The sequence below is a fragment of the Oncorhynchus masou genome, chromosome 13, assembly GCF_036934945.1.
Source record: "Oncorhynchus masou masou isolate Uvic2021 chromosome 13, UVic_Omas_1.1, whole genome shotgun sequence".
NCBI lineage: Eukaryota > Metazoa > Chordata > Actinopteri > Salmoniformes > Salmonidae > Oncorhynchus > Oncorhynchus masou.
The window spans coordinates 72,386,527-72,411,132 of record NC_088224.1 but is presented as its reverse complement, the minus strand read 5'-3'; the positions used below and the strand labels follow the sequence as shown (position 1 = coordinate 72,411,132).

The 24,606-nt window shown below is 40.8% G+C and overlaps 1 protein-coding gene across 1 annotated transcript; it reads right to left on the bottom strand.

Moving 5' to 3' along the window:
- Nucleotides 1–3,422: 3,422 nt before the first annotated feature.
- Nucleotides 3,423–19,660, bottom strand: LOC135553020 (homeobox protein BarH-like 2). Its single transcript, XM_064985060.1, has 4 exons — nucleotides 19,075–19,660; nucleotides 11,100–11,415; nucleotides 6,754–6,838; nucleotides 3,423–6,433 (listed from the first exon to the last, which is right to left on the bottom strand). The coding sequence occupies exons 1-4, from the start codon at nucleotides 19,259–19,261 to the stop codon at nucleotides 6,134–6,136; spliced, it is 888 nt and encodes a 295-aa protein (XP_064841132.1). The 5' UTR covers nucleotides 19,262–19,660; the 3' UTR covers nucleotides 3,423–6,133.
- Between the last annotated feature and the right edge of the window lie 4,946 nt (nucleotides 19,661–24,606).

Here is a 24,606-nt window from a genome sequence, read left to right as displayed (position 1 = left end):
GAAGAAAGTCCTTTTTGGTAAAAGACCAAGTCCATATTAAGGCAAGAACAGCTCAATTAAGCAAAGAAAAATGACAGTCCGTCATTACTTTAAGACATGAAGGTCAGTCAATCCGGAAAATGTCAAGAACTTTGAAAGTTTCTTCAAGGGCAGTCGCAAAAACCATCAGGTGCAATAATGAAACTGACTCACATGAGGACCACCACAGGAAAGGAAGACCCAGAGTTACCTCTGCTGCAGAGGACAAGTTAGTTAGAATTACCAGCCTCAGAAATTGCATCCCAAAAAATGTTTCACAGAGTTCTAGTAACAGACACATATCAACATGAACTGTTCAGAGAAGACTGTGTGAATCAGGCCTTCATGGTTGAATTGCTGCAAAGAAACCACCAATATGAATAAGAGACTTGCTTGGGCCAAGAAACACAAGTAATAGACATTAGACCGGTTGAAATCTGTCCTTTGGCCTGATGAATCCAAATTTTAGATTTTTGGTTCCAACCGCCGTGTCTTTGTGAGACGCAGAGTAGGTGAACGGATGATCTCCGCATGTGTGGTTCCCACCGTGAAGCATGGATGAGGAGGTGGGATAGTGTGAGGGTGCTTTGCTAGTGACACTGTCAGTGTTTTATTTAGAATCGAAGGCACACTTAACCAGCATGGCTACCACAGCATTCTGGTTTGCGTTTAGTGGAACTACAATTAGTTTTTCAACAGAACAATGACCTAAAACACATCTCCAGACTGTGTAAGGGCTATTTTACCAAAGAGAGTGATGGAGTGCTGCATCAGATCAACCGACCTCAACCCAATTAAGATGGTTTGGGATGAGTTGGACCGCAGAGTGCAGGAAAAGCAGCCAACAAGTGCTCAGCATATGTGGGAACTCCTACAAGACTGTTGGAAAAGCATTCCTTATGAAGCTGGTGTAGAGAATGCCAGGAGTGTGCAAAGCTGTCATCAATGCAAAGGTTGGCTACTTTGAAGAATCTAAAATAGAAAATATATTTTGATTTGTTAAATCAAATGTTGGTTACTACATGATTCCATATGTGTTATTTCATAGTTTTGATGTCTTCAATATTACTCTACAATATCGAAAATAGTAAAAAATAAAGAAAAACCCTTGAATGAGTAGGTGTGTCCAAGTTTTGATTGGTACTGAACATGTGCACGGTAATGTTCTCCTCTGCTGCTGTTGAAAACAATAGGGTGATTGTTAATGTTGTCAGAAGGATCTCCCTCTATTGACTTTAGTGTGCCTGCTGTGGCTCCTACCCCTGGTATTTAGAAATTGCTTCCCCTGTCATAACAGAGAAGAGACTAAAACACTGAGAGCACCCCTCAAATCGTCAGGGCTAATTGCCTGCAGAGCGTGAGTTAAGCTGACAGGTGAAGGTGCGCGATGGATGTCTTACCGGTGGGGGGGGGGGGGGGGTTCAGGGATTGACACCAGCTCCAATCTTTATGACCTGAGTCTGAACCTGTGACAAAATTACAGGCTCTCCAATAAGACCTCTGGTGTTTTACCCAGGGCTGTTTCTGTAACCCTTCCTTACCTCGCCACACAACAATTACCCAGCAGCGGTGCTCTGCTCCCTGCCTGTGGAGACCTGCCACTCCGCATGGCTCAGCTCACAGCTCATACAACAGGCCTGCCTGCCTAGCTGGCTGCCAACCACAGCCTTTGTTTTCACAAGGCTTTAATATGGACATGTTGCCCTCAGTCTCTGCAATTAAAACAGATCCACTGTACCTGCTCCAATCTATCTGGTTTTCTAGTCCTATTTTAACCAGGTAACTTGGTTGAGTGAATCACTTCTCATTCAACATCAGCCTGGCTCTGGCTGGCAAGTGGTGTAATAAATGTAAAATAATTAAATTGATTGAGAACAGTATAATGCAACAGTCAATAACAAATCAGTAATTCCTTGGTAGATCATGATTGTGATCCTTGGCATCTTCACATCTACGTTTTCATGCAGTCGACTGGCATGGACATTTGATTCACAGTCATCATTCTCAATGATGAGGTATTATTTTTATTCAATGGCTTAGAATGATGGGGTCTTGACACAAGCAATGACAGTGAAAACATGACATAGTTTGGCTCCAGTTGCAGATATCCAGCCTCCTATTCATGTTACATTCAGTGTTCTGGCCAAAGTAAATATAAACTGAGCTGATGCTCTGACAGTGCTTTTTAAAGTAGGCTATTGGGATTATGCTGATGCCCCTTCCACCGTGTGTCCCTGAAAATAAGATTAATATTTGTGTAGCTGTAATACAATGGATTGATCTTGCCTTGCCTGTTCAAATCGCTACTTCCAAAGAGTTTCCCGTCCCCTTCGTCCTCCACCTTGACCTTCCTCAGACCAGTAACACACACACACAGACCTTCCTCTCACCCCCCACGGCACAATCACTTCCTGCCCGTAGGGTTGTACTGATGGTCCAAAGAAGGGCCCAGGGGTTGCTGTACGCCTCTAAATACACACTCATAGAAAGCATCCTCACTGTGTTTACACAAGGAGTTAGAGCACATTGCATCTAACTCAGTGCCAACCTGCACTGTTTGCTTTACAAACCATCCTGGTCCGGTATCATGCACTAAAAATACACTTTACAGCATAACTAGCTTGCCTGGCCTGGGTCAAAGAGGAGTGTCTCAGTGTACTAAAGGCCAATGTGTTTGCCGAAAAGATCAAGATGATAAATGTCACAACACAGAAGGCATAAAAGCCTTTGTTCTCTAAGCCTGATTTATGGTCAACTCTTCCATTAAGTATTATGAGCACAGTGCAACTTTGTGAATGATTTAATTTTACTGCAGTATTGCAGTAGTTAAATTGTTTTTCATGAATACAAAACCCATGATTTCAAACCCATGATGTTGTGTATGTTTAACAATTTACTTGATTTGCACAAATGAGTGATTTACACAACTGTCATTAACTACAGTGATGTCAATGGATAGATTAAACACTGTATGTATTTTTCTATGTGACATGCAGTACAGTTGTCTATTATGCATTGCCTCGCGGCCTCGCCTTCTGCCGTATGGAGGGGATCTGTCATATCTATGACAAGCCTTTTGTGTCAACTCAGCTCGAACCTCTTGCTGCATGTCGGCAGAGGGTTTCACGTCAATGTAGTTACATTGCATATCAGATCAAATGGAAGATTCCTCCTAGCATAGTGAGAGCATCAAGATATTTTTATGGATGAAGATTAAATAAACCCAGGAGTACACTTCATTCTGGTTCAAATAACGCTTAAAAATACAAATGCGTTTTCCTGAAAGTCAACTAAACTTGGATACCATGCTTGTGGTCTGCTATTCAATTTTTTTTATATGAAGATCAAAAATATTCCAAAAAGTAGTAATCAATATGATTATAATAATGTGCGACTTTTATCATTCATATGGAAATCATTGTCATTTTATTAAGTGTATTTAAATACACAAAACACACCTTGTATATGGTAAAAATAAAACAATCAGCATTGTGTTGTCCATGCCAAAAGAAAACTATTCAGTAGCTTACCAACAAGCATTATTTACATCAGAAAAATACTGTATTAGTTTATATCAAACTAAATATAGATGATTTGTTTTAAAAAAGGAACTCTTTACAAAAAGACATCTTTAGAAGGAAACAACAGGAGGCCAAAGCGGAAAATAAAAGTGTTGACAAGCAGCTGAAGACAGTTTTATGTGGGGAGTCTGTAAGACAGAGTTAGAGGACTGCTCCGTTGATGCAATGGCCTGCGGGCTGAAAACCTCTAAAATATTTTAAATGTTTCTCAGTTTCCTTGTTTCTTTGGCAAAGGGTGTGATTTATTCATTTCTACAGTCTCTGACAGTTTAAGAGACATCCCTCATGGCAGTAAAACCCCTCCACCCCCAGTTTCAAAATAGAAAGTTAAAGGTTCAGATAAACTCTATTTTTTTCAAAATGAAAATAGAACCCTTTACCTATACTGTATATATACAGTACCAGTCAAAAGTTTGGACACAGCTACTCATTCAAGGGTTTTTTCTTTATTTGTACTATTTCCTACATTGTAGAATAATAGTGAAGACATCAAAACCATGAAATAACACATATGAAATCATGTAGTAACCAAAGAAATGTTAAACAAATCAAAGTATATTTTAGATTCTTCAAAGTAGCTAACCTTTGCCTTGATGACAGCTTTGCACACTCTCTCAACCAGCTTCATGAGGAATGCTTTTCCAATATTCTTGAAGGAATTTCCACATATGCTGAGCAGTTGTTGGCTGCTTTTCCTTCACTCTGTGGTCCAACTCATCAAAAACCATCTCAGTTGGGTTGAGATCGGGTGATCGTGGAGGCCAGGTCATCTGATGCATCACTCCATCACTCTCGATAGTCAAATAACGCTTTCACAGTCTGGAGGTGTGTTTTGGGTCATTGTCCTGTTGAAAAACAAATGATAGTCCAGCTAAGTGCAAACCAGATGGGATTGCGTATCGCTGCAGAATGCTGTGGCAGCCATGCTGGTTAAGTGTGCATTGAATTCTAAATAAATTACTGACAGTGTCACCGGCAAAGCACCCCCACAAAATCACACCTCCTCCTCCATGCTTCACAATGGGAACCACACATGTGGAGATCATCCATTCACCTACTCTTCATCTCACAAAGACATGGCAGTTGGAACCAAAAATCTCACATTTGGACTCATCAGACAAAAGGACAGATTTCCACCGGTCTAATGTCCATTTCTCATGTTTCTTGGCCCAAGCAACTCAATTCGACCATGAAGGCCTGATTCACACAATCTGCTCCGAACAGTTGATGTTGAGATGTGTCTGTTACTTGAACTCTGTGAAGCATTTTTTCTAAGGCTGGTAACTCTAATGATCTTATTCTCTGTAGCAGAGGTACCTCTGGGTCTCCCTTCCGTGTGGCGGTCCTCGTGAGAGCCAGTTTCATTATAGAGCTTGATGGTTTTTGTGACTGCACTTGAATAAACTTTATTATTGACTGACCTTCATTACTTAAAGTAATGATGGACTGTCATTTCTCTTTGCTTCTTTGAGATGTTCTTGCAATAATATAGACTTGGTCTTTTACCAAATAGGGCTATCTTCTGTATACCCTTCCTACCTTGTCACAACACAACTGATTGGCTCAAAGCAATTAAGATATATTTAGATTTGTTTAACACTTTTTTGGTTACTACAAGATTCCATATGTTTTATTTCATAGTTTTGATGTCTTCTCTATTATTCAACAATGTAAAAAAAATCGTAAAAATATAGAAAAACCGTTGAATGAGTAGGTGTGTCCAAACTTTTGACTAGTACTGTATATCGTTATCTGACATGTTTTTTGGGGAAACCTATATACAATGTAAAGCAACACAACACAAGTTAATTGACCAAATAAACAAGACAATACTGTAGCTCATGGACAGAAATACAATTCCCTTCAAAGCTTGACAAAATAAGTACAATGGCAGTGTTAACTGTAATTCAGAGCATATAGTAATTAATTACCAAAGTGTTGCTCTTTTTAATAAGCAAAAGGAAAACACTGTTAAAGAACACTTGATATGAATTTGGTATGAATAAACCTTGGTGTTTCTAGACTGGTAAAGCTTGTTATATCCTCTGAGAGAAAAAGGCACTATGACCAGTGTGGTCATTTTGTGTTATATCTGTGGCACAGTATTGATTTACATATAGCTACAACACTCAGGCAAACTGGATAGCATGAGACTAAAGGAGTACTCTCTCAGTAAACAAGCAGGTCTGAGGCTGGGGAGGTGATAATGTTGTTCTAAAAGGAAAACAAAAACACAGGGACAAAATGCACTGTACAATTCTGGATGTTTCATTTGTATTTACACCTAACTCTACATGTAAACTCTTTTTAAAACACCATTTTATTCCAGTATATGGCAAAAGTGATATGGCAAAACCAAACTGATCTACCGTACCTATGAATGTCACCCACTCTAGTCAAACCTCAAACACGACTGACTAATCTACACCAGACAGGCTTTTTTCAGTGATCCTGAGGCACAACAGTAAGTGCTTCTGTTTTCCAGTCAGCGGCAGTCATTGGCTGTTTCATTCAGACATGAATAACTATCTTCTTTAGCTGGCAGCATGTGTCTCTGACTGCATCGGGAGTGACTGCACTTGCTGCTCTCGACCCTCGCTCACCGCCGTGGGATTGTAGGTCTCTGTAGCCCCAGCGACCGTGCTGAGGTCATGGGGTTCCGACTGGGGAGCTTCTCTGTCGGCCAAAGCCTCTTCGGCTGCCATTCTCATTCTCTCCTCCTCAGCCAGCCTGGCCAGCCTTTCCTCTGCCTCTATCTCCTCGGTGGTGGGGATGGAGTTTTTCTTAGGCCTGCCCTTGGGCTTGGTGGGGGCCTCCTGCCCTCCCTTCAGCACCTGGAGCAACACATCCCACACAAACACAGACACACGGCTCAGTGGGGTTGTGATGAATGCTGGCCGCGGTCAAAGGCAACCGTGGTTATTATAGCAATTAAGGGAAGATGTATGGCTCTGAGCTGCTCCATGTACAGTCATTAATCTGGAGAGTTAACAGTTTGAGCCTTTTGTTCTCTGAGCTGCTGACCTGACTAGACTAGACTAGACTTTGGTGTCCTAGGCCCTCATCCCTCAAACCCAGACATTTACACCCCTATCACTCCTTCTCTCTACACTGACCCGGGGTCATTGTTGTTATGGGTGTGTGGGGCGCTCACCATTTTCTTCCACTTCATCCTTCTGTTCTGGTACCAGGTCTTCACCTGAAGCTGTGTGAGGCCTAGAGATTGGGCCAGGTCTAGTCTGTAGGGAAACAAACACGTACAGTACAAACGGCAACTCAATATACAGTACATGTTTCTGAAACATGAGTTATTTCTTTATAAGATTAAAAGCAGCAGTAGATAGACAATTGATTTCAGTGGAGGCATCTCATTTTTAGATAAAAATATACAAAATATTATCACGTCACCAAATAATTGATTAAAACACTATTTTGCAAAGAAGGTCTACAGTAGCCTCAACAGCACTCTGTGGAGTAGCACCATAGTGTAGCTGGAGGACAACTAGCTTCCGTCCTCCTCTGGGAGGAGGACAGTAATTATGACAACTTCTGGAGGACGTCCTCCAACCTATCAGAGCTCTTGCAGCATGAACTCACATGTTGTCCACACAATCAAAGGATCAGAGAATTAATCTGGTAATGAAAGCATAAGCTACAGCTAGCACTGCAGTGCATAAAATGTGGTGAGTAGTTAACTCAAAGAGAGAGAAAGACAGTTGTTGAACAGTTTTTAACAAATTAATTTCTTCCAAAAATGAAAGAGAAGCAAGAGAGAAATAGAGAGAGAGATTATCATTTTTTCACTTTCAGTTTCACTTACTTAGCTATCAAATGTAGCTACCTAGTTTAGCCTACTGAAACAGAGGGATTCTATGCTAGCTACCTGGCTATGACTTTCCAACACAGCAATGGAACTCTTCCAAATCAAGGTAAGCTTTTGGTTTAACTAATTTATTGCCACCAGGGCCTGCTGGTGTAATTGTTTACTGAATGTACACTGTAACGTTACTGCATAATTGTAGTGGGATTAAAAAGGTGTTAATTATATTAGCGATGCCAACTATGAAGTTACTTAAGCTAATTTGGTGACAACAATGTAGGCTATGTGTAGCAGGTTGGCTTGGAAAGGTTTTTTCACCTGGTCACATACAGTTGATGTGTTGTGCACTGAAGTCCACAAGCGAAGGGAAGAGGTGAGAGGAGGAGAGCACATATATGCGAGAAGGAATACAATGTGGCTGCAATGAAAGGGAACTGTGTCTATGTGTGATCAGTGGTGTATTCATTCTGCCTATTCTATTGAAAAACATTTCCTAAATGGAAGCAAACAGAACAAAACGGGGATAAACATACCTGAATTTGTCCAATAGAAACTCTAGTTTGCAACTGTTGAACTAATGATTCCACCCCATATCAGTTAGATGCAGGCAAGAGTGTGCAAGGCGGTATTGAATGTCAGTCCATGTGTCACTGTCTCAAATTTGTCTCTCGACTTGTGTGCACCTATGTTGTAAACTGTCATTCATAGACTAGGTTGTAGCAACCTCATGATGGGTATAGGGAAAATTCAAGTATCATGTAGTAGCCTCAACCTATCACTGTTACATTGAACTGGGCAAATTAAATATGAATGACAGACATCCAATATGCTGTAATAGAAATAAGGCCATGTTCATGAAAAAAATTGTCCTCCCTTATCTTAAACGAAACCGACTGCCTCTGATTTACACAGAGAGGGTGTAGTTGGAGTAATAAAAACAAATGAATTAGTTACTTTTGCTTTCCAATCACCTGTTGACTATCCTACTTTATAACCACATTCTGGTATGGTGAATCAGAGTACTGTAGTCTATTTAATACAATCCTGTTATGGTCCAGAGAAAGACTGCACACCTGCAGCATACAGGAGAGACCTTATTGAACATCTGTAAGGGAGGTCAGCAATCAAATCAAAGCATCTGTATCTGGATGTTCAAGGGGACACTTCCTGAACACTTCCACCACATGTGCTCTGATCCATGACTAATAAGGGTATTGGATGGTGTGTAACATGATATCCCAGGAAGGGGGGTCAGTGAAAGAGGGATCAGCCTACAGCGGGAGGGAGCTTTATCAGGTTTTTTTAAAATTTGATGTAAAAAGAGAGAGAGAGAGAGAGAGAGAGAGAGAGAGAGAGAGACTAGATTACTACAGAGCCATCAGCTTGCCCTCTGATCTTTCCACTCTTCCTATCTTCTCATCCTCCCTTCTTTCTCATCCTCCCTTCTTTCCCGTCCTCTCACCATCTCTATCTGACCTGATTTGAAAGTATTACATAGAGGGAACTTCAGTTCATACAACAGCATACGGTATTGACAGCTGCACTGCCTCAGTGATTGAGTGCAGAAGAAAAGTGTCATTGCATACTTTGAAAAACCACTCTTCACCAAAAATACAGGCAATCAAGCTGTCCATCATGCTTTACTCTCAAACTGCCCAGTGGAGGGACTGGAGGCAAGGAAAGTAATTGCAGGAGAGGAAAGCACCCCAGTTATTTATGGTCATTAGTTTTCTTTGGGGGGAAACCACACACTTACAGCGACAGGCTGCCATACAGTACTGTACGAATGACTCTGCTGGAGGCACTTAGAAGTCCTCTGTTTGCTGTTCGTCTCAAACCTGTATCAGCAGGGATTTTAGTTGCAGCTTAATGCATAATGATAATGATGATGATGCTTATTATACTAATCTCAATTAAATAAAATCATTATTGCTTAATGATTTAAATCATTACAGTCTGTGGTGTGGTGTTAGGGGCTTTTTATATGCTGTTTTCCTCAGAACACTGTCTCAGTCAAAGACCACAGTGTCTCCAAGCCAAGAAATAGCTAAATAAAGAAGTAGAGACGGAGTTATCTTTGGATCATAACAAAGTGAACTGGGGAGCACGACACACTTGTGATGTTTTGAAAGGGGATTTTCTCTGTTTGTTTTCCATCCAGCTGTGGGTTTAATTAGTTCATCACAGCCAGTGGGAATTTGATTATTGGCATGATACAGATTTGGCAGTGAGGCCAGGAGGGGAGGTTTGGATCACCACTGGGCTGTTGTAGTCTATCTCAGCCTGCCTGGGAGTTTACAGAGGAGCTGTGGTGTGGTGTGGCTCATTGGCCAGAACAAAGAAGTATGATTTGCACTGAAGTTGAGATGCATTGTGGAAGTTGTCCCCAGGGATGGGATGTGTATAGACGGGTTAGATGACAACGTCATGAAAACAATGTGCGCACTTCAATGGGCTAGAAGTCTGTGTGTTGTTGTGATTCTGGATGGCCAGATAGCTAGCAACAATAACAAGAAGCTGCCATGTGGGGAATCGTAAGTGGCTCATTTCAGCTAGTTTCATCTTGTTCATGATACCATGTCTTGTTTTGAGGTGTTTTTACTTATGTCACATCTATGCTAATATGGCAAAACATTTGCCAGCTAGCTAATCAACAACTGTAACAATGTATTTGAGAGACAACAAGTGCTCATTGTACAAATGTATTTATGTTTCTAATAAACATTGGAGGTGAATATAGTTTAGATGCTGTCTGTTTTACCTCATATTTGCACACGGTGGTTTTGTTGGTAAATCACTATAGACAGGGCTGATAACAAACATCCTCTCCCAAGTCTTACAGTGGTGCCTTTTTAGTACAAATCTACAACAATATAAAAAATAACTGACCATTTTTAAAGCATTTTGTGGCTGTTGTGTTTTAGTAAAATAATGATTTATCTTCTCGCTCAGATCAAGCTGTTGTAACCATGTGTTGCTAAGGTTTACTAGCTGTCTGATGTTCTTGTTGCTCGACCGAAGGAAAATATGAGGTTTATGGCTCAATATTAATTAGGGGTATAATGGAAATATGTCCGGCAGGCCAAATCTAAAAGTGGAGTTTAAACTCAAATGGAAAATGTGTTATGGCCGTATGTCAGGTATCGAAAATGACCCAGGGACTGGAACCTACGACATCAATATTAACATGGATATTACCTCATCTAAATGCAGTGTACAAAGCTAAATGTATTTTATATACAGCTTCACATATATTACATGATTGGCAGTAAATCAATGCAATTACATTCCTGTTTGCTTGTGTTGGCAGACGTCCCTAGTTTCTTGAATAGAGCAGTGATTCTTTGTTGAGGCTTTTTGCTATTCAAGAGTTTAGGGTTAAAACGTTACTCTTGTCTCAACTAGAATGCTGAGGTCATGCCTGGATTAGAAAACTTAACATTACATGACACATTGCCCAGGACATAAATCAAAATGTTATGATGTTGATGCTGAACCTCTAGTCTGGTTTATCACAGAATTTCAAATTTTCACAAACTTGAGTGTCAAGTTATACTGTATGAAATTTGAGGTACTATAATACTGATCTATCAGGAAGGAAGCTTTTTTCAAGTAAACAATCAGCCTCTGGGGTGCTATCATTTTGGCCTATTAGAGGCGAGATGCAATATGATACTGACCTATCAGGGGTGGAGAGGTACTTCTGTTTCTGGAACTTCTTCTCCAGGCCCATGAGCTGCAGCTCAGTGAAGATGGTGCGGCTGCGTCTGGGTTTCTTCAGTCGGGTGGTGCTGTGCTCCGTGTCTGACTCGCTGCTGATGCTGACAGGTGTCTCGCTGTGGGAGGCCTCGGAGACCCGGGAGTGGTGCTGGGGGGAGAGCAGGGGCAGGTGGGGAACCTGGCCGGGAGATGAGGGCTGGGAGAGGTGAGGAGGCATGTTGGGGGGCTGCCGCGTGATGACTGAGAGAAGGGGGTAGGCCCGCAGTGAGGAGGATCCTAAAAGAGCAAAAAGAGAGAGAGGTCAGAGGCAGGTGAAATGCAGAGCAATAAATACAATTGTACTTTTAAATGTGTATTTGCTACTGTATGCATCACCTTGGATGGTAGTTTTAATAGACCTGTAATAATCACTAAGACAGGGTTCTTTTTAATTGCTATTTTTTTTACAATGAAAAGTGTTTTGACCTCTTTGATGTAGAAGGTTCTGATCTTAATGACGCACTGTGTGTTTTACTCTGCCACTCTGAACCCACCAATTGAATAATTATTTTGGGGCCAGATAAAGGATGTCTCTCTGCCACACACATGCACATGCACACGCACACACATACAGTAAATCCGAAGTGACTATGCCCCTCGCCATTTATCTCTCCCCCCTCACTCTATCTCTTTATCTATGCAGACAGAAGCATCGAGACGCCAGAATCAATAAAAAGTAACAAATGTCTGGGGGGCCACCCACTGGAGCCAAGACCAAAGACTGCGCTCCGCAATGAACATAATATCTGGTGGTGAAAACCTTACGGCTTCTAATAAACATCAGATCCCAATGGCATAATTTACGACTGAACTAAGACAGACATAGAAACTAATGCTCTGTTTGCTATGTGGCAGGAGAGAGTGATGTGTTGAGGAAGAAGATATATAAAATCCAATGACAGAAAAGAGAGGACATTATGCTGTCACATTACATACACAGCATACTCTTTCCCTTTGTGTGTTCCTCACTGCCTGTGGTGGATCTGCCTCTCTTATCTCTCCATCAACCCATAGACAAGTTTATATTATTCAAACCCTACACGTACAACTGAGAGGATACATCCAGGCAGACCTTGGTCGTAAATTTGTATCCCCTTTCTCTGACATTTTCAGTAATGTTCAGCAGTTATGGGAGCTGGTGTGACAGGGGGTTGGTTGGTCTGGGAGGTAATTGAGCATGTGTTCGGGCACATGGGGGGGAAAGAGGAGGGAGGTTATGCGCTGCAGCCAGCCCCTACCATATCTACACCCCCACCCTGAACCCTCCTCTCTCTCAGACAGAGCCTCAGGCTCGTCCCTATATACATGACATCATCGCAGGGCGCTGAGCTCATCACTAATCTTCCACCTCGGAGAATTGCTGCTGCTGCTGCTGTCTGGACATGATGCCTCATTCCCTCCACTACACTCTCTTTCTCTTTCTCTCTCGTTCTCTCTCTTTCTCTGTCTGTCTCTCTCTTGGTCTCTTTTTCTGTCTCTCCCATATTAGCTCTGTCTGTGATGTTGAGTTGTGACAAACTGAGGGGACCTGTGCAGATAAATGTCAGAAAAAACTTGTTTATTATCTCTTTGTTGCATTTTAACATAAAGTGCCTTCGGAAAGTGTTTAGACCCCTTCACTTTTTAAACATTCTGTAACATTACAGCCTTGTTCAAAAATTATATTAAATGTTTTTTCCACCTCATCAATCTACACACAATACCACCTTAATCGCATAGCAAAAAAAAAGATTTTTGACATTTTTACTAGCTTACTTATTTTTTAAATATATGAAATATTACATTTACATATGTATTCAGACTCTTTACTCAGTACTTTCTTGAAGCACCTTTGGCAGCAATTACCACCTTGAGTCTTCTTGGGTATGATGCTACAAGCTCGGCACACCTGTATTTGGGGAGTTTCTCCCATTCTTCTCTGCAGATCCTCTCAAGCTCTGTCAGGTTGGATGGGGAGCGTTGCTGCACAGCTATTTTCAGGTCTCTCTAGAGACTTTCGATCGGTTTCAAGTCCGGGCTCTGGCTGGGCCACTTAAGGACATTCATAGACTTGTCCCGAAGCCACTCCTGCGTTGTCTTAGCTGTGTGCTTAGGGTCGTTGTCATGATGGAAGGTGAACCTTCGCCCCAGTCTGAGGTCCTGAGCACTCTGGAGCAGGTTTTCATCAAGGTTCTCTCTGTACATTGTTCCGTTCATCTTGGCCTCGATCCTGACTAGTCTCCCAGTCACTGCTGCTGAAAAACATCCCCACAGCATGATGCTGCCAACACCATGCTTCCCCGTAGGGACAGTGCCAAGTTTCCTCCAGAAGTGACGCTTGGCATTCTGGCCTAAGAGTTCAATATTGGTTTCATAGAACAGTGAACCTTTTTTCTTATGGTCTGAGAGTCTTTAGGTGCCTTTTGTGGGCTGTCATGTGCCTTTTACTGAGGAGTAGCTTCCGTCTGGCCACTCTACCATAATGACCTAATTGGAATGCTGCAGAGATGGTTGTCCTTCTGGAAGGTTCTCTCATCTCCACAGAGGAACTCTAGAGCCCTGTCAGTGCCCACTGGGTTCTTGGTCACCTCTCTGACCAAGGCCCTTCTCACACGATTGCTCAGTTTGGAAAAGTCTAGTTGGTTCCAAACTTCTTCCATTTAAGATGGAGACAACTGTGTTCTTGGGAACTTCAATGCTGCAGAAGTTTTTGGCACCCTTCCCAGATCTGTGGCTCGACTCAATCCGGTCTCGGAGCTCTACGGACAATTCTTTGGACTTCATAGCTTGGTTTTTGCTCTGACATGCACTGTCAGCTGTGGGACATTCTATAGACCGGTTTGTGCCTTTCCAAATCATGTCAAATTAATTAAATTTAACCACAGGTGGACTCCAATCAAGTTGTAGAAACATCTCAAGGATGATCAATGGAAACAGGCTGAGCTCAATTTCGAGTCTTATAGAAAAGGGTCTGAATACTTATGTAAATATGTATTTATTATTATTATTATTTTAAATTAGCAAAAAAAATCTAAAAACCTGTTTTCGCTTTGTCATTATGGGGTATTGTGTGTGGATTGCTGATTGTTTTTTAGTTAATCCATTTTAGAATGAGACTGTAACATAACAAAGTGTGGAAAAAGTCAAGGGATCTGAATACTTTCCGAAGGCACTGTATGTATTTATCTTTCGGAAATATATTGGTATTATTATGGAATAATACAAAATACACAGAAATATCAATACATAAGGAGTCCAAGTGAATAATTACTTGCTGTCACTTTAAATGGGAAGATTGATTGAAAAGCAAGGAAGGAAACATCTTGGTTTCTTTCACGGTCTTCAGGAAATCTGCTGTCAATGTAGAGCTTGAGGTTGTCTTGAGAGTTGTGACAGCCGTGTCTTTTGGATGCTTGTCAGAAGGGAAAAATCAGACCTCATGGTGACTTTCTACTGACAACTAAGCCGGCTTCCTTAACCCAGATCTGACACATTGTTGACAAGTTCCAGTGTCCTGTCAATGGTCTACAAATAAACCATTTGTGTAGCAAGGAGAGTGCACTCTGTCCATGCTAAAGCACACTGATACTCTTGACAAGCACAATCGGAATGCTCGGACTGGCACATGTGCTTGTGGTAGTCATTACAGAATAATTACCTCCTAATAATAGGTAAAGAATAAGCTGGTAGCATTAGATACACTCATGCTTGTTTTATCATATGGTATTGATAACATAATAATTATTGTCTTTTTTTAAATGATTTTTGGTGTTTAAATTACATTTTATATATAATTTGAAGGCTTTGATAATGGCAGGACTTAGTAGAATAAGTAACCATTTTACAGTGAAATCTCCAGCAACAAACTCATTGGTTGTTTGATATTTACTCCCTATTTTCTGCACCTTTTCTCTTTGTTTAAATGGATTCCAAGATGATGATTCAAGACTTAGTACTCAAAGGCCACATTAACTTACAGTAATATGTATTGTTTTGGGTGTATCATGTGGTGACAGGTTAAGAAGTGTTACATTAGACATGTTTATTTCTTCACTCAACAGCAATCTTGTCAAGCCAGCCCAAGTCAAACACTGCAGGAATGGGATGGGCAACAGGGTATGCTGCTTTAACTATCACTCATTTAATTGGAGTCATTCACCTGCTTTTGACAGATCAGACCAGTTAAGTGCCAATTTCAACTCAAGTTTGGGTTTCATGAGATGTTTTGAGGTTTCTAGAGTGTTATGCGTAGTGTTGTGGTGCTATTTTCTCATGCTCACAGGCAGTTTTTTCAGACTTGTGCCAATCCGAGGGCATTGTGTTTCCCGTAAGTGTTAACTACGTATTTTACATGAAACACAATCCTGTGAATTTTACCTTGCCATTTGAAAACAGCCTGCAGTGCAATCTACTGTAAAACCGATCTCTGATCTGCCTTGATGCAGAGCTCTGATGATGATCTGATGGCTCAGGAATTGTGTGTGTGTGTGTGTGTGTGTGTGTGTGTGTGTGTGTGTGTGTGTGTGTGTGTGTGTGTGTGTGTGTGTGTGTGTGTGTGTGTGTGTGTGTGTGTGTGTGTGTGTGTGTGTGTGTGTGTGTGTGTGTGTGTGTGTGTGTGTGTGTGTGTGTGTGTGTGTGTGTGTGAGAGACTGCTTGTGTATGTCAATGCTTTATGTGTTAACAGAGACAAGACTGTACCCCTCAAGCTAGCCTCACGGTTAATGGCAGGCCTTATTATCTGTGGTGGATTAGCTGTTAAAATGGGATGAAAAGCCTTTGCTCTCCCTGCTTTCGTCCATAAACCCTCAGTGGTGGCGTAGGACTATGCTGCAGTACCTGGGCCCCTCGAGGTCCACACCCTCCTATTTGGCCGTTTTTCATCGCGCTGTCATGTGAGATTACGCCAGAGTTGATCTTTATCTCTCGCACCTCCTTCCAGAAATCCCACTAAAAGCCTTGCCCTGGGTTCTGCTGAGAGATGAGACTCTAAATTAAATATTGTAACCCACCATTATACTGTTCACTACTCCCCTGCAAGGTAATGATCTGCTGGAGGTCAGGTCTGTCTAGCAGGTCTATCACTCCTGTAGTTTTACAAGGCACAAAACGAGAACAGAGAATACGCTGAGGTCATCAACCGGTTTTACTGTGTACACTATTGTGAGGGCATTTGGCTTGGCACAGGTAAATGGACCATCGTGAAATGTAAAGCAAGGAGCAGAGAGGTGTGATCGTGACAGAAAAAAAAACATCACAGAGCAGAGGGGGTTGTTGGATCAAAGAGAGGAGTAATCACTTGCTTGACATGTTGAGTGGTCTCTTACTAGTTGATGCCATATTATATCAAGAACAAACAAACATCTTGTAATTTGGGTAAAATTACCTGCCTGGGACCACTGTCCTATAGCAGCCTCTACTGGTAACTGCTGGAGCAGAAGCTCCACACTGTGAGAATGTAGACTCCACTTTCACTGATGGGGACCACAGCGGGCCAATGGACGTTCACTGGCTCTGGGCCTATAAGCCTGCCAGCTTCTATATTGAGCGTTACAAGCCATTGAAGTGTGGGACTATACTGTGTCTCACACCCCCTCAGCTAAGTGGTGGGCACTGGGTAGTAATATGTGGGCTGGTTACTCTATCCATCCGTCACGGGGTTGCCAAAACCCTTTACAGTGCCCTCTAGCACATACCCAAACCCCACATCGCCTTCTATTTATATCTTTGTCGCTGTCATCATCAAATTGCAGCAGTTATTATTTCATAGTTTAGGTAATTATCATAATGATTATTTGAGAGAGCAGTAGTCAATGCTGTTTTGACTCATAACAGCAGGATAACCCATTAAGAATGGATTTAGAAATTCTGCTGCATTTGAGGGAAAGAAATGTGTTAGTCTTTCAGGCCAAATGCTTTTTAGGGAAAGTTTGTCACTTTCCTGTATAATTATAACACAGTGTTGGAAGCATTTATGACTGACTGCAGTAAGCCATGATAAATGGGGAGAAAAATAAGTTGATGTTGATGATTTAGAGAAATCAAGTGCTAAGCTAGATGTTTTGTGAACAAAGCATTATCTGACCGGCTAAGCAAGTGAGATAGCATTCAAATAGTTTGTCTTCACACTTTGTGGCAATGTTTTGTTTTGTTGCTCTTTCAAATTTGCTTGTATTGAAGAACATGCAATCATTATTTTATGCACTAATTACTTGTTTTGATTGGCCTTTTGGGATACTGAATGAAGCATGAATTTAGTCTTCCTCACTGAAACAGTTGGATCAAGCGCACGTAGCCCATGAATTTATAAATTGCTGAGATGACAATCGCAATGAATGTCTCTTCATAAAGCAACATACTTCTATGAATGAAGGTCATTGGGGCTGACATGCACACGTCATCAGCATACTGTAACCTTTCATGGTGTTTGCACAAGCAACTGTAGTGTCAGGTAGATACATGTCCATCAATGATGACATACTAACCTTGCCCTTAACCAACATGTACCTGCCCTCACCAATATCAAACTGTGGAACTTTGAGCACATACTGCACCCCCATATACCCCCCAGAAAATAAGTTGGGTAAAGTGCATTGCCCATGCTTCAGTAAATGCAAAGTAGCAGCAGGCTCTCATTAGGCAAGGCTCTGCGTTTAGCACTGCGCCCACATTAATCCTTCTGAATGAGGACAAGTGGCAGTAGTAGTAGTTACTGCTCTAGAAACCAAACGCCTGCTGTTTCATCTAAGTGCAGGGTTAGTTATTGTGTGTTCTGAGTTCATGTGTCTTTTGTCAGAAGTGAATATGTTAAGTTGACAGTGTCAACATAATTCATGGGGAATCAGGTTTCACCTTACTAACCGCCTTGATCACCACACTGGGGCTTGGTTCATCCTATATTTTTAACATGAACATAAAAGACTGAGGTTGGTAATGATCTGAATGTCACAGCAATTCTAATAATATAGACTTATTGGAGGCATTTGCTGATTGATTGTGAGACAGTATACTGAGTAAATGTTGCTTAACTTTCATAGGCCCTAGTACATAATGTTTAATTTGTGAATGAAAGTATATGGAAATGACAGTTAAACTGTGAAATCATGTTTTGGATTGGAAAAGGGTCACATCCGTTCTGCTGTTGTAAAAGGAATTTAAAACGGTCAAGTCTATCAAATAGGTTACAACACTTTAGGGGACTACATTACATCTACTGTACCTGTTGCATTTATTTGGTGTGCTTTATTTCATGGGTTAAAGTTACATGATAAATCCCTGTAAATAACAGGCTATCACAAGATTAAGCACCATAATATAGACCTTTGATAAATATAGATAGCAGGCCTAACACAAATAAAAAGGTGTACCATGAGTAAAAGTGCCAGTGAGGACAGTTGCCTGAATTAAGTTTACACATCATCCATCGCTATAGTACTCGTCTTGCACGGGTAAACTTCAACATGAATTGACAATCATGACGTCTAATGTGATTCTGAACCTGTCCCTGTTTCTTATTTGCTTATATTAGAGATGTATCGAACAGAAAGTCATGAAAATGCAGCTCAATTTCTTTAAAGCTGTAAATTTACATGTAACGGATTCTGCACATATATGTTGCGCCATGCTATGGCCTCTATTGACAATTTAATAAAAGTTATTTTGTCAATACTCCTAATAAAATCATTAGCCTTATGTATTTCGTGATATGAGTAGACCCATGTTGGACGACCGCCTGAACATATAAGAAGAATATGCCTAATAACTAACTTTGTTCATGATAAACAAAATCAGATGTAGTTTTCATACAATAATGATTAGCATTCACTGAATGCATAGCAATATTAGATATAAACCATTAACACCATTATGCATTCATCAGCATCCCTTGATTTGACTGAGAGTTCAAGCATATCCACTTACCCGAACATGAGTGCAGAGGTTTAGGCCTAACGATGAGTGAAGGGCATACTGAGTAAAGAGAAAGTTTCTCAAAGTAATCACAAGTTTCCTTGGAAAGAATTTCGTCAATCATAAACGTCTTGTAGCGACGCCTGGCTGCTTTCAGCTGCCCGGAGGAGGAGAGTCTCAACTCGGCTTGACAGTGCATGATGTCCCGATGTGCTTGGCGTTCGCACTGTGCCCAAATATTAGTTCAAAATGTCAAAATGAAACCAGTTCAAACTTGCGAGTTGGGTGTCTTCAAGCAAATTCGTGTTATTGATGCATTTAGTCGTCCTTTTTCCGAAAAGACTTGCTTTGTTCTATCCCTGGCGGTACTAACTGCGGTAGCCTTCAACTTGAGCCGCGCAGTGGGCTTCAGAGTGGCAATTATGAACAATGTGCCCGGACGCGCCGCTATATATAAACGATCTCCCCACACACATCTTTACTGCAAGACACTCCAGGTGTCAATCAACGTATCTCTCTCTCTCACTGTCCCGCAATGTCTCTCTCTCTCTCTCCCGCTATCTCTCTCAGACTGACAGACACACTCGCTCTCTCCCTCAAGCCCTCTCGCTCTCTCAGAGCAGCCCAAACCGGTCTCGCTTCTTTGTTCTTCCCTATATCCACTCTAATTGCACAAGGCGTTCAAAAACTTTACAGTAGTAACATTGCCAATATGATACAAAGATGGTTATTGGAGAGATTATTATTATTATTGCCATTATTAGTATCTGCTTTAGTGTTATGCCGAACCTTTTAGCAGCTAATTATTTTGTTAATATTATTTCTCGAACATCAATAGGACTATGGATGTGCATAGTTGATTGTAATAGAGAAGTGCGTAGCCTATTACTAGACTGCATTTAAATGTATTGTAATAGAAAAGCATGATATTTTGTCAAACGCTTTCAGGCCTATTATGTTAAGCCTAACTAGTGGGATTAAAATGAATGTAGAACTAGGCTACGCATGAATGAATATGGGCTATTTAATGCATTGGGCTCACACGTAAATCAAAAATATATTATTATTATTGCAAAGCTATTATTTAAAAGCAATTAAGGGATAACAAAACGACTTTATAATCGACTATACTATGTAATCGGATTAAAATAAATGTATAGGTAGGCTATGAATGAATGTATTTAATGCATTTGGGATTACACATATATTTAAAATATATTATTATTGTAATAGCTATTATTTAAAAGCAATTAAGGGCTAAGAAAAACAACTCTAAACGACTACAAACTAACAGTAACACTAAACGTATTTTGCAGTTCAACCCTGCTTTCGGACTACGGAGAAACACGTATTGCAGCATGTTGGTATTATTCCTTCTTGTGAGTTGAAAGAGGAACTTTTGTAGCGTTTGTAATTGTCTTATGCACATGTTTTTCGATCGTGTTTTTCTATTACACATTTACTTTCGTAGCCTAACACAATAACACACTAATGGTATTTTTTTAAATGCTATTTGAATAGAATTAGAATTATATTATTGTTGCTATTGTGCCGTTATTTGTTTGGTTATTTGTTTATTATGCCGTTATAACGATTTGTAGGTATTTTCGTCAACGAATTTGACTTTCAAACCAAAAAGTTATGACATGGATATATTTACAAGGTGAGTAGACAACCGACATTTCAAACATAACGATGAGGTTTAAGTAACCTTATATTCCTTTTTACTTGCCAATAAAAATGACGACATTCAAATATATATTATTAACCCTCAATTTAACTTCTGGCTTTATTTCTACCAAGGGTTGTCAAATACCTACTGGCTATAAGATAATAACTGCCTATAAGCGAATACCTTCTCTATTCTGCAATGACGTGCGGAAAGGACCAGGCAACTAGTTTCGTTTGTGTCTGTGGGTAACTGTCAAGACAATAGGCCTACTGTCTTTCACATTTAAACGTTTGGGTCTTGAAAATTAAAGTTAAATAATACACGATTATTTAATTGCTTTCACCAGAAAATACACTGTTGTAGTCTAAATGTTCATCAACTGCAGGGCCATCAAAAGTAATTATACAAAATAGGCATGAGCACTGATAAATCAGTAGGCCTAGAGAAAAACATTGCATTTTAATGGTGCGTCTTATATGACCCTGCAACCGTTTAGGCTTTTGTCAGAAATAGTTATACCTGTGAGTGGGAACAATACTCCAACCGATGTACAAATTGTAAATGAATACAACCTATTATCTTAATTAATATCCACGCCCCAAAGTCCATTATAACCTATTTTTAATGACTAGCTACAGATACAAGGGAAATGAGTAATCACTCACACACCAGTTGACAAGTGTGATTCCTTAGTTAGCAGGCTGCATATTTTCCTTATGTTTTCCAATATGCTTTCAGGGACTTCGTTTTGGTTGGACAAGGAAACTTCAATGGCGCTCCACAATTGCTCTCAGTGGAACCTTTTAAAAGGAATTCTAAAAAAAAGTCCCGTAGAAGTATCATAAAACTGAGATTTTAATTCAGCATATTTCATTCGAAGTTGCAGATAGGCTATAATGAAAATGTAGGCTATAATGAAAATGTAGGCTAGTAGATCACCCGATTGCTTTCCTGAAACGGCTCAGATAACAATTTACTGTATTCAATGTGCAGTTCAAAGGGCATGATGTTCATTTCAGATGGCTCATTTTATTCTGTCTGTTTAATGAGAGGAGAGACCACAGCAGCAGTAACCTCAAAGAGGATAGTGTCAAGTTTACACTTTGAAATCGTGGCCTGAACAGAAATAATTACATTTCTCCAAAGCCATGGAGGTAAATATAACTTACTGCAGAGCCTATGTAGATTACAGCCGCCATGTTCAAAGTGTGAAGGATTATGGTGAGGAAACATGGAGCTCTGCATGTGAAAGCTTGGGCTCTTTTGGGTTTGATAGCTTGATCAAAGGGAGAAGATGAGAACAACTGTGAGAGGTTGGAGGGGGGGGGGTTGGATACTTTGGCACCAATGAACCCTGCAACCTGAGTGCATGGATCCAGGGTGATGGAAGCAGGCTCCCGGGCTGCAGGGAGGGAAGGAAGGGAATGGGGAAGGGGGGGATTGGTCGATAATTTCATAAAAGTGCTTCTATATACATGGGCGTCATGGACCCCAAAAATCTAAGGGAGCACAAAAATATAAATGCAAGATGTAAAGTGTTGGTCACATGCTTAATGTGCTGAAATAAAAGATCCAAGAAATGTTCCATATGCACAAAAACACGTATTTCTCTCAAATGTTGTGCAGAAATTTGTTTACATCCCTGTTAGTGAGCATTTCTCCTTTGCCAAGATAATTAATCCACTTGACAGGTGTGGCATATCAACAAGATGATTAAACCGCATGATCATTACATAGGTGCACCTTGTTGTGGGGACAATAAAAGTCCACTCTAAAATGTGCAGTTTCGTCACACAACACAATACCACAGATGTCTCAAGTTTTGAGGGAGTGTGCAATTTGCGTACAGACTACAGGAATGTCCACCAGAGCTATTGCCAGAGAATTTAATGTACATTTCTCTACCTCCAGCTTTGTTTTAGAGAATTTGGCAGTATGTCCAACCGGCCTCACAACCGCAGACCACGTGTAACCATGCCAGCCCAGGACATCCACATCCAGATCACCTGTGGGATCGTCTGAGACTAGCCACCCGGACAGCTGATGAAACTGAAGAGTATTTCTGTCTGCAATAAAACAGACACTTATTCTAATTGGCTGTGCTTGACTCCCAAGTGGGTGGGGCTATGCCCTCCCAGGCCCACCCATGTCTGCGCCCCTGCCCAGTCTTGTGAACTCTATAGATTAGGGTCAACTTTATTTATTTAAATTCACTGATTCCCTTATATGAACTGTAACTCAGTAAAAATCGGTGACGTTTTGGCATGTTGCATCGATATTATTGTTTAGTATACGTGAGGATGTCCAGCCCCATCCATAAATTGGAGAATTTTCAAACAAATGAAACACCTTTTTCCTGAAATCTAGAGCCATAATCATTATGTATTATTTGATGTAAAAATGTGTTTATTTTTCTGCATATCTAAGCATACCTCTTGAGCTGTCTGTATACACTTGACTGGTGGATCTTTTTTTAAAGAAACTAAACATGCTTCTCTGCATCTCTGCTAAAATCTATGTAAACGATTGAAAGGAAGGTGAGTCTTATTCAGTACATTTAGTAGTGTCTTGCTCTTCTAAAGTCTACTAACCTTGCCAGTAGGCATGCCAGCTAAGATAGTTAGACAATCCAGCTACTCTAACTTGATAGCCTGACATTGATTATTGGTAGCTAGTTATGAGGTTAGGAGATTGGGAACCTATCTGGGCTGGCTAAAGCCAACTTAATAACATTGCTAGGTGGTTAGTAGTATTACAAAGCAACAACGGTATTTAAAAAAAAAACAGGACAAATCTGAGGCGGTACGTACCCGTGCCCCCTATGGGCATGATGCCTCGGTCTATATAAATCAACACAGGAGCGGCCACCTAATCCGGCCACTCTAGGGCTGGAGACGCCAAGCAGATCAATCAATTAAAACATTTAGGCCCCAGCCAGCAGGGGTAATTACAGCCTTCCTGGTACTGCCTGTGACAGGGTACTGAGGATCCTCTTCATTAGAGCCACCTCCAATCATCAGGGTGGAATCTGACATTTGACAGATTACAAGCAAGACAAAGGGCTTAGTGTAGTAGGTGCAAATGCACCTCCACTTTTGGATCCAGAGCTTTATTGGGGGATGTACATGTTGATACACAACGGGAGCCGTTGTTAGCGGCCTAATCACTTTCGGAAGGGTACATTATGACCTCAACGTGGACTTTAAGGGATTTCGGCAGGCACTTTGTTGGAAGCAACCCTTGGTACAGGCGACACAGGGGCATCACATACAGCAGGGCCACTAATTGTAACATGAGATCCCAATCCTGGGCTGAAACAATGACCAAAGTGGAACTAATTCCATGGCTGAACAATAGTTTTAAATCATATCCAAAGGTAACCAGGCTTTAGAGCTATAGCCTATGATTCCAAGTTTGTATAAGTCAGAAATAATACCGAATGTGGATGCTCAAGTGATGAAAAAGTGGCACTTCTAGACTATATGTCATCAAGATGATCGTTCCACCATCTTGACAATAGCTAAGTTGCACTGAATGTAAAGAGAGTATACATATTGATCCTATTATTTACCTTGTGTAACTTGACTATGTAGAACTAAAGCAGTCACTTGAATGAGCATTCTAAAGACAGAGTAGGCTACAGATCATCAGTTGGCTTGGTTATCTTTGTCATCCTAATTGATTCAATAAAGAGGTGTGTGTGGCGCCACCTGCAGATTACTTTCTAACCCACTGCACAAGCATATTGGTTACACATGGTCCATTTTTAGAGACAGCAGACAAGCAAGGCATGAGTTTGGGCATAACTGCATGTAATAGCATTAACATACAATAGTTAACTTCTGTAGGAATGTGTTTGGATGGAAAAAGTA

Bases quoted from the DNA above. Each gene is read 5' to 3' on its own strand.
- LOC135553020 (XM_064985060.1), bottom strand. From the start codon at position 19,261: ATGCACTGTCAAGCCGAGTTGAGACTCTCCTCCTCCGGGCAGCTGAAA. The intron at 11,416-19,074 runs GTAAGTGGATAT...TTGCTCTTTTAG, and splicing joins ACCTCTGCACTCATGTTCGG to GATCCTCCTCACTGCGGGCC. The intron at 6,839-11,099 runs GTCAGTATCATA...GTTTCCCTACAG, and splicing joins TACCTCTCCACCCCTGATAG to ACTAGACCTGGCCCAATCTC.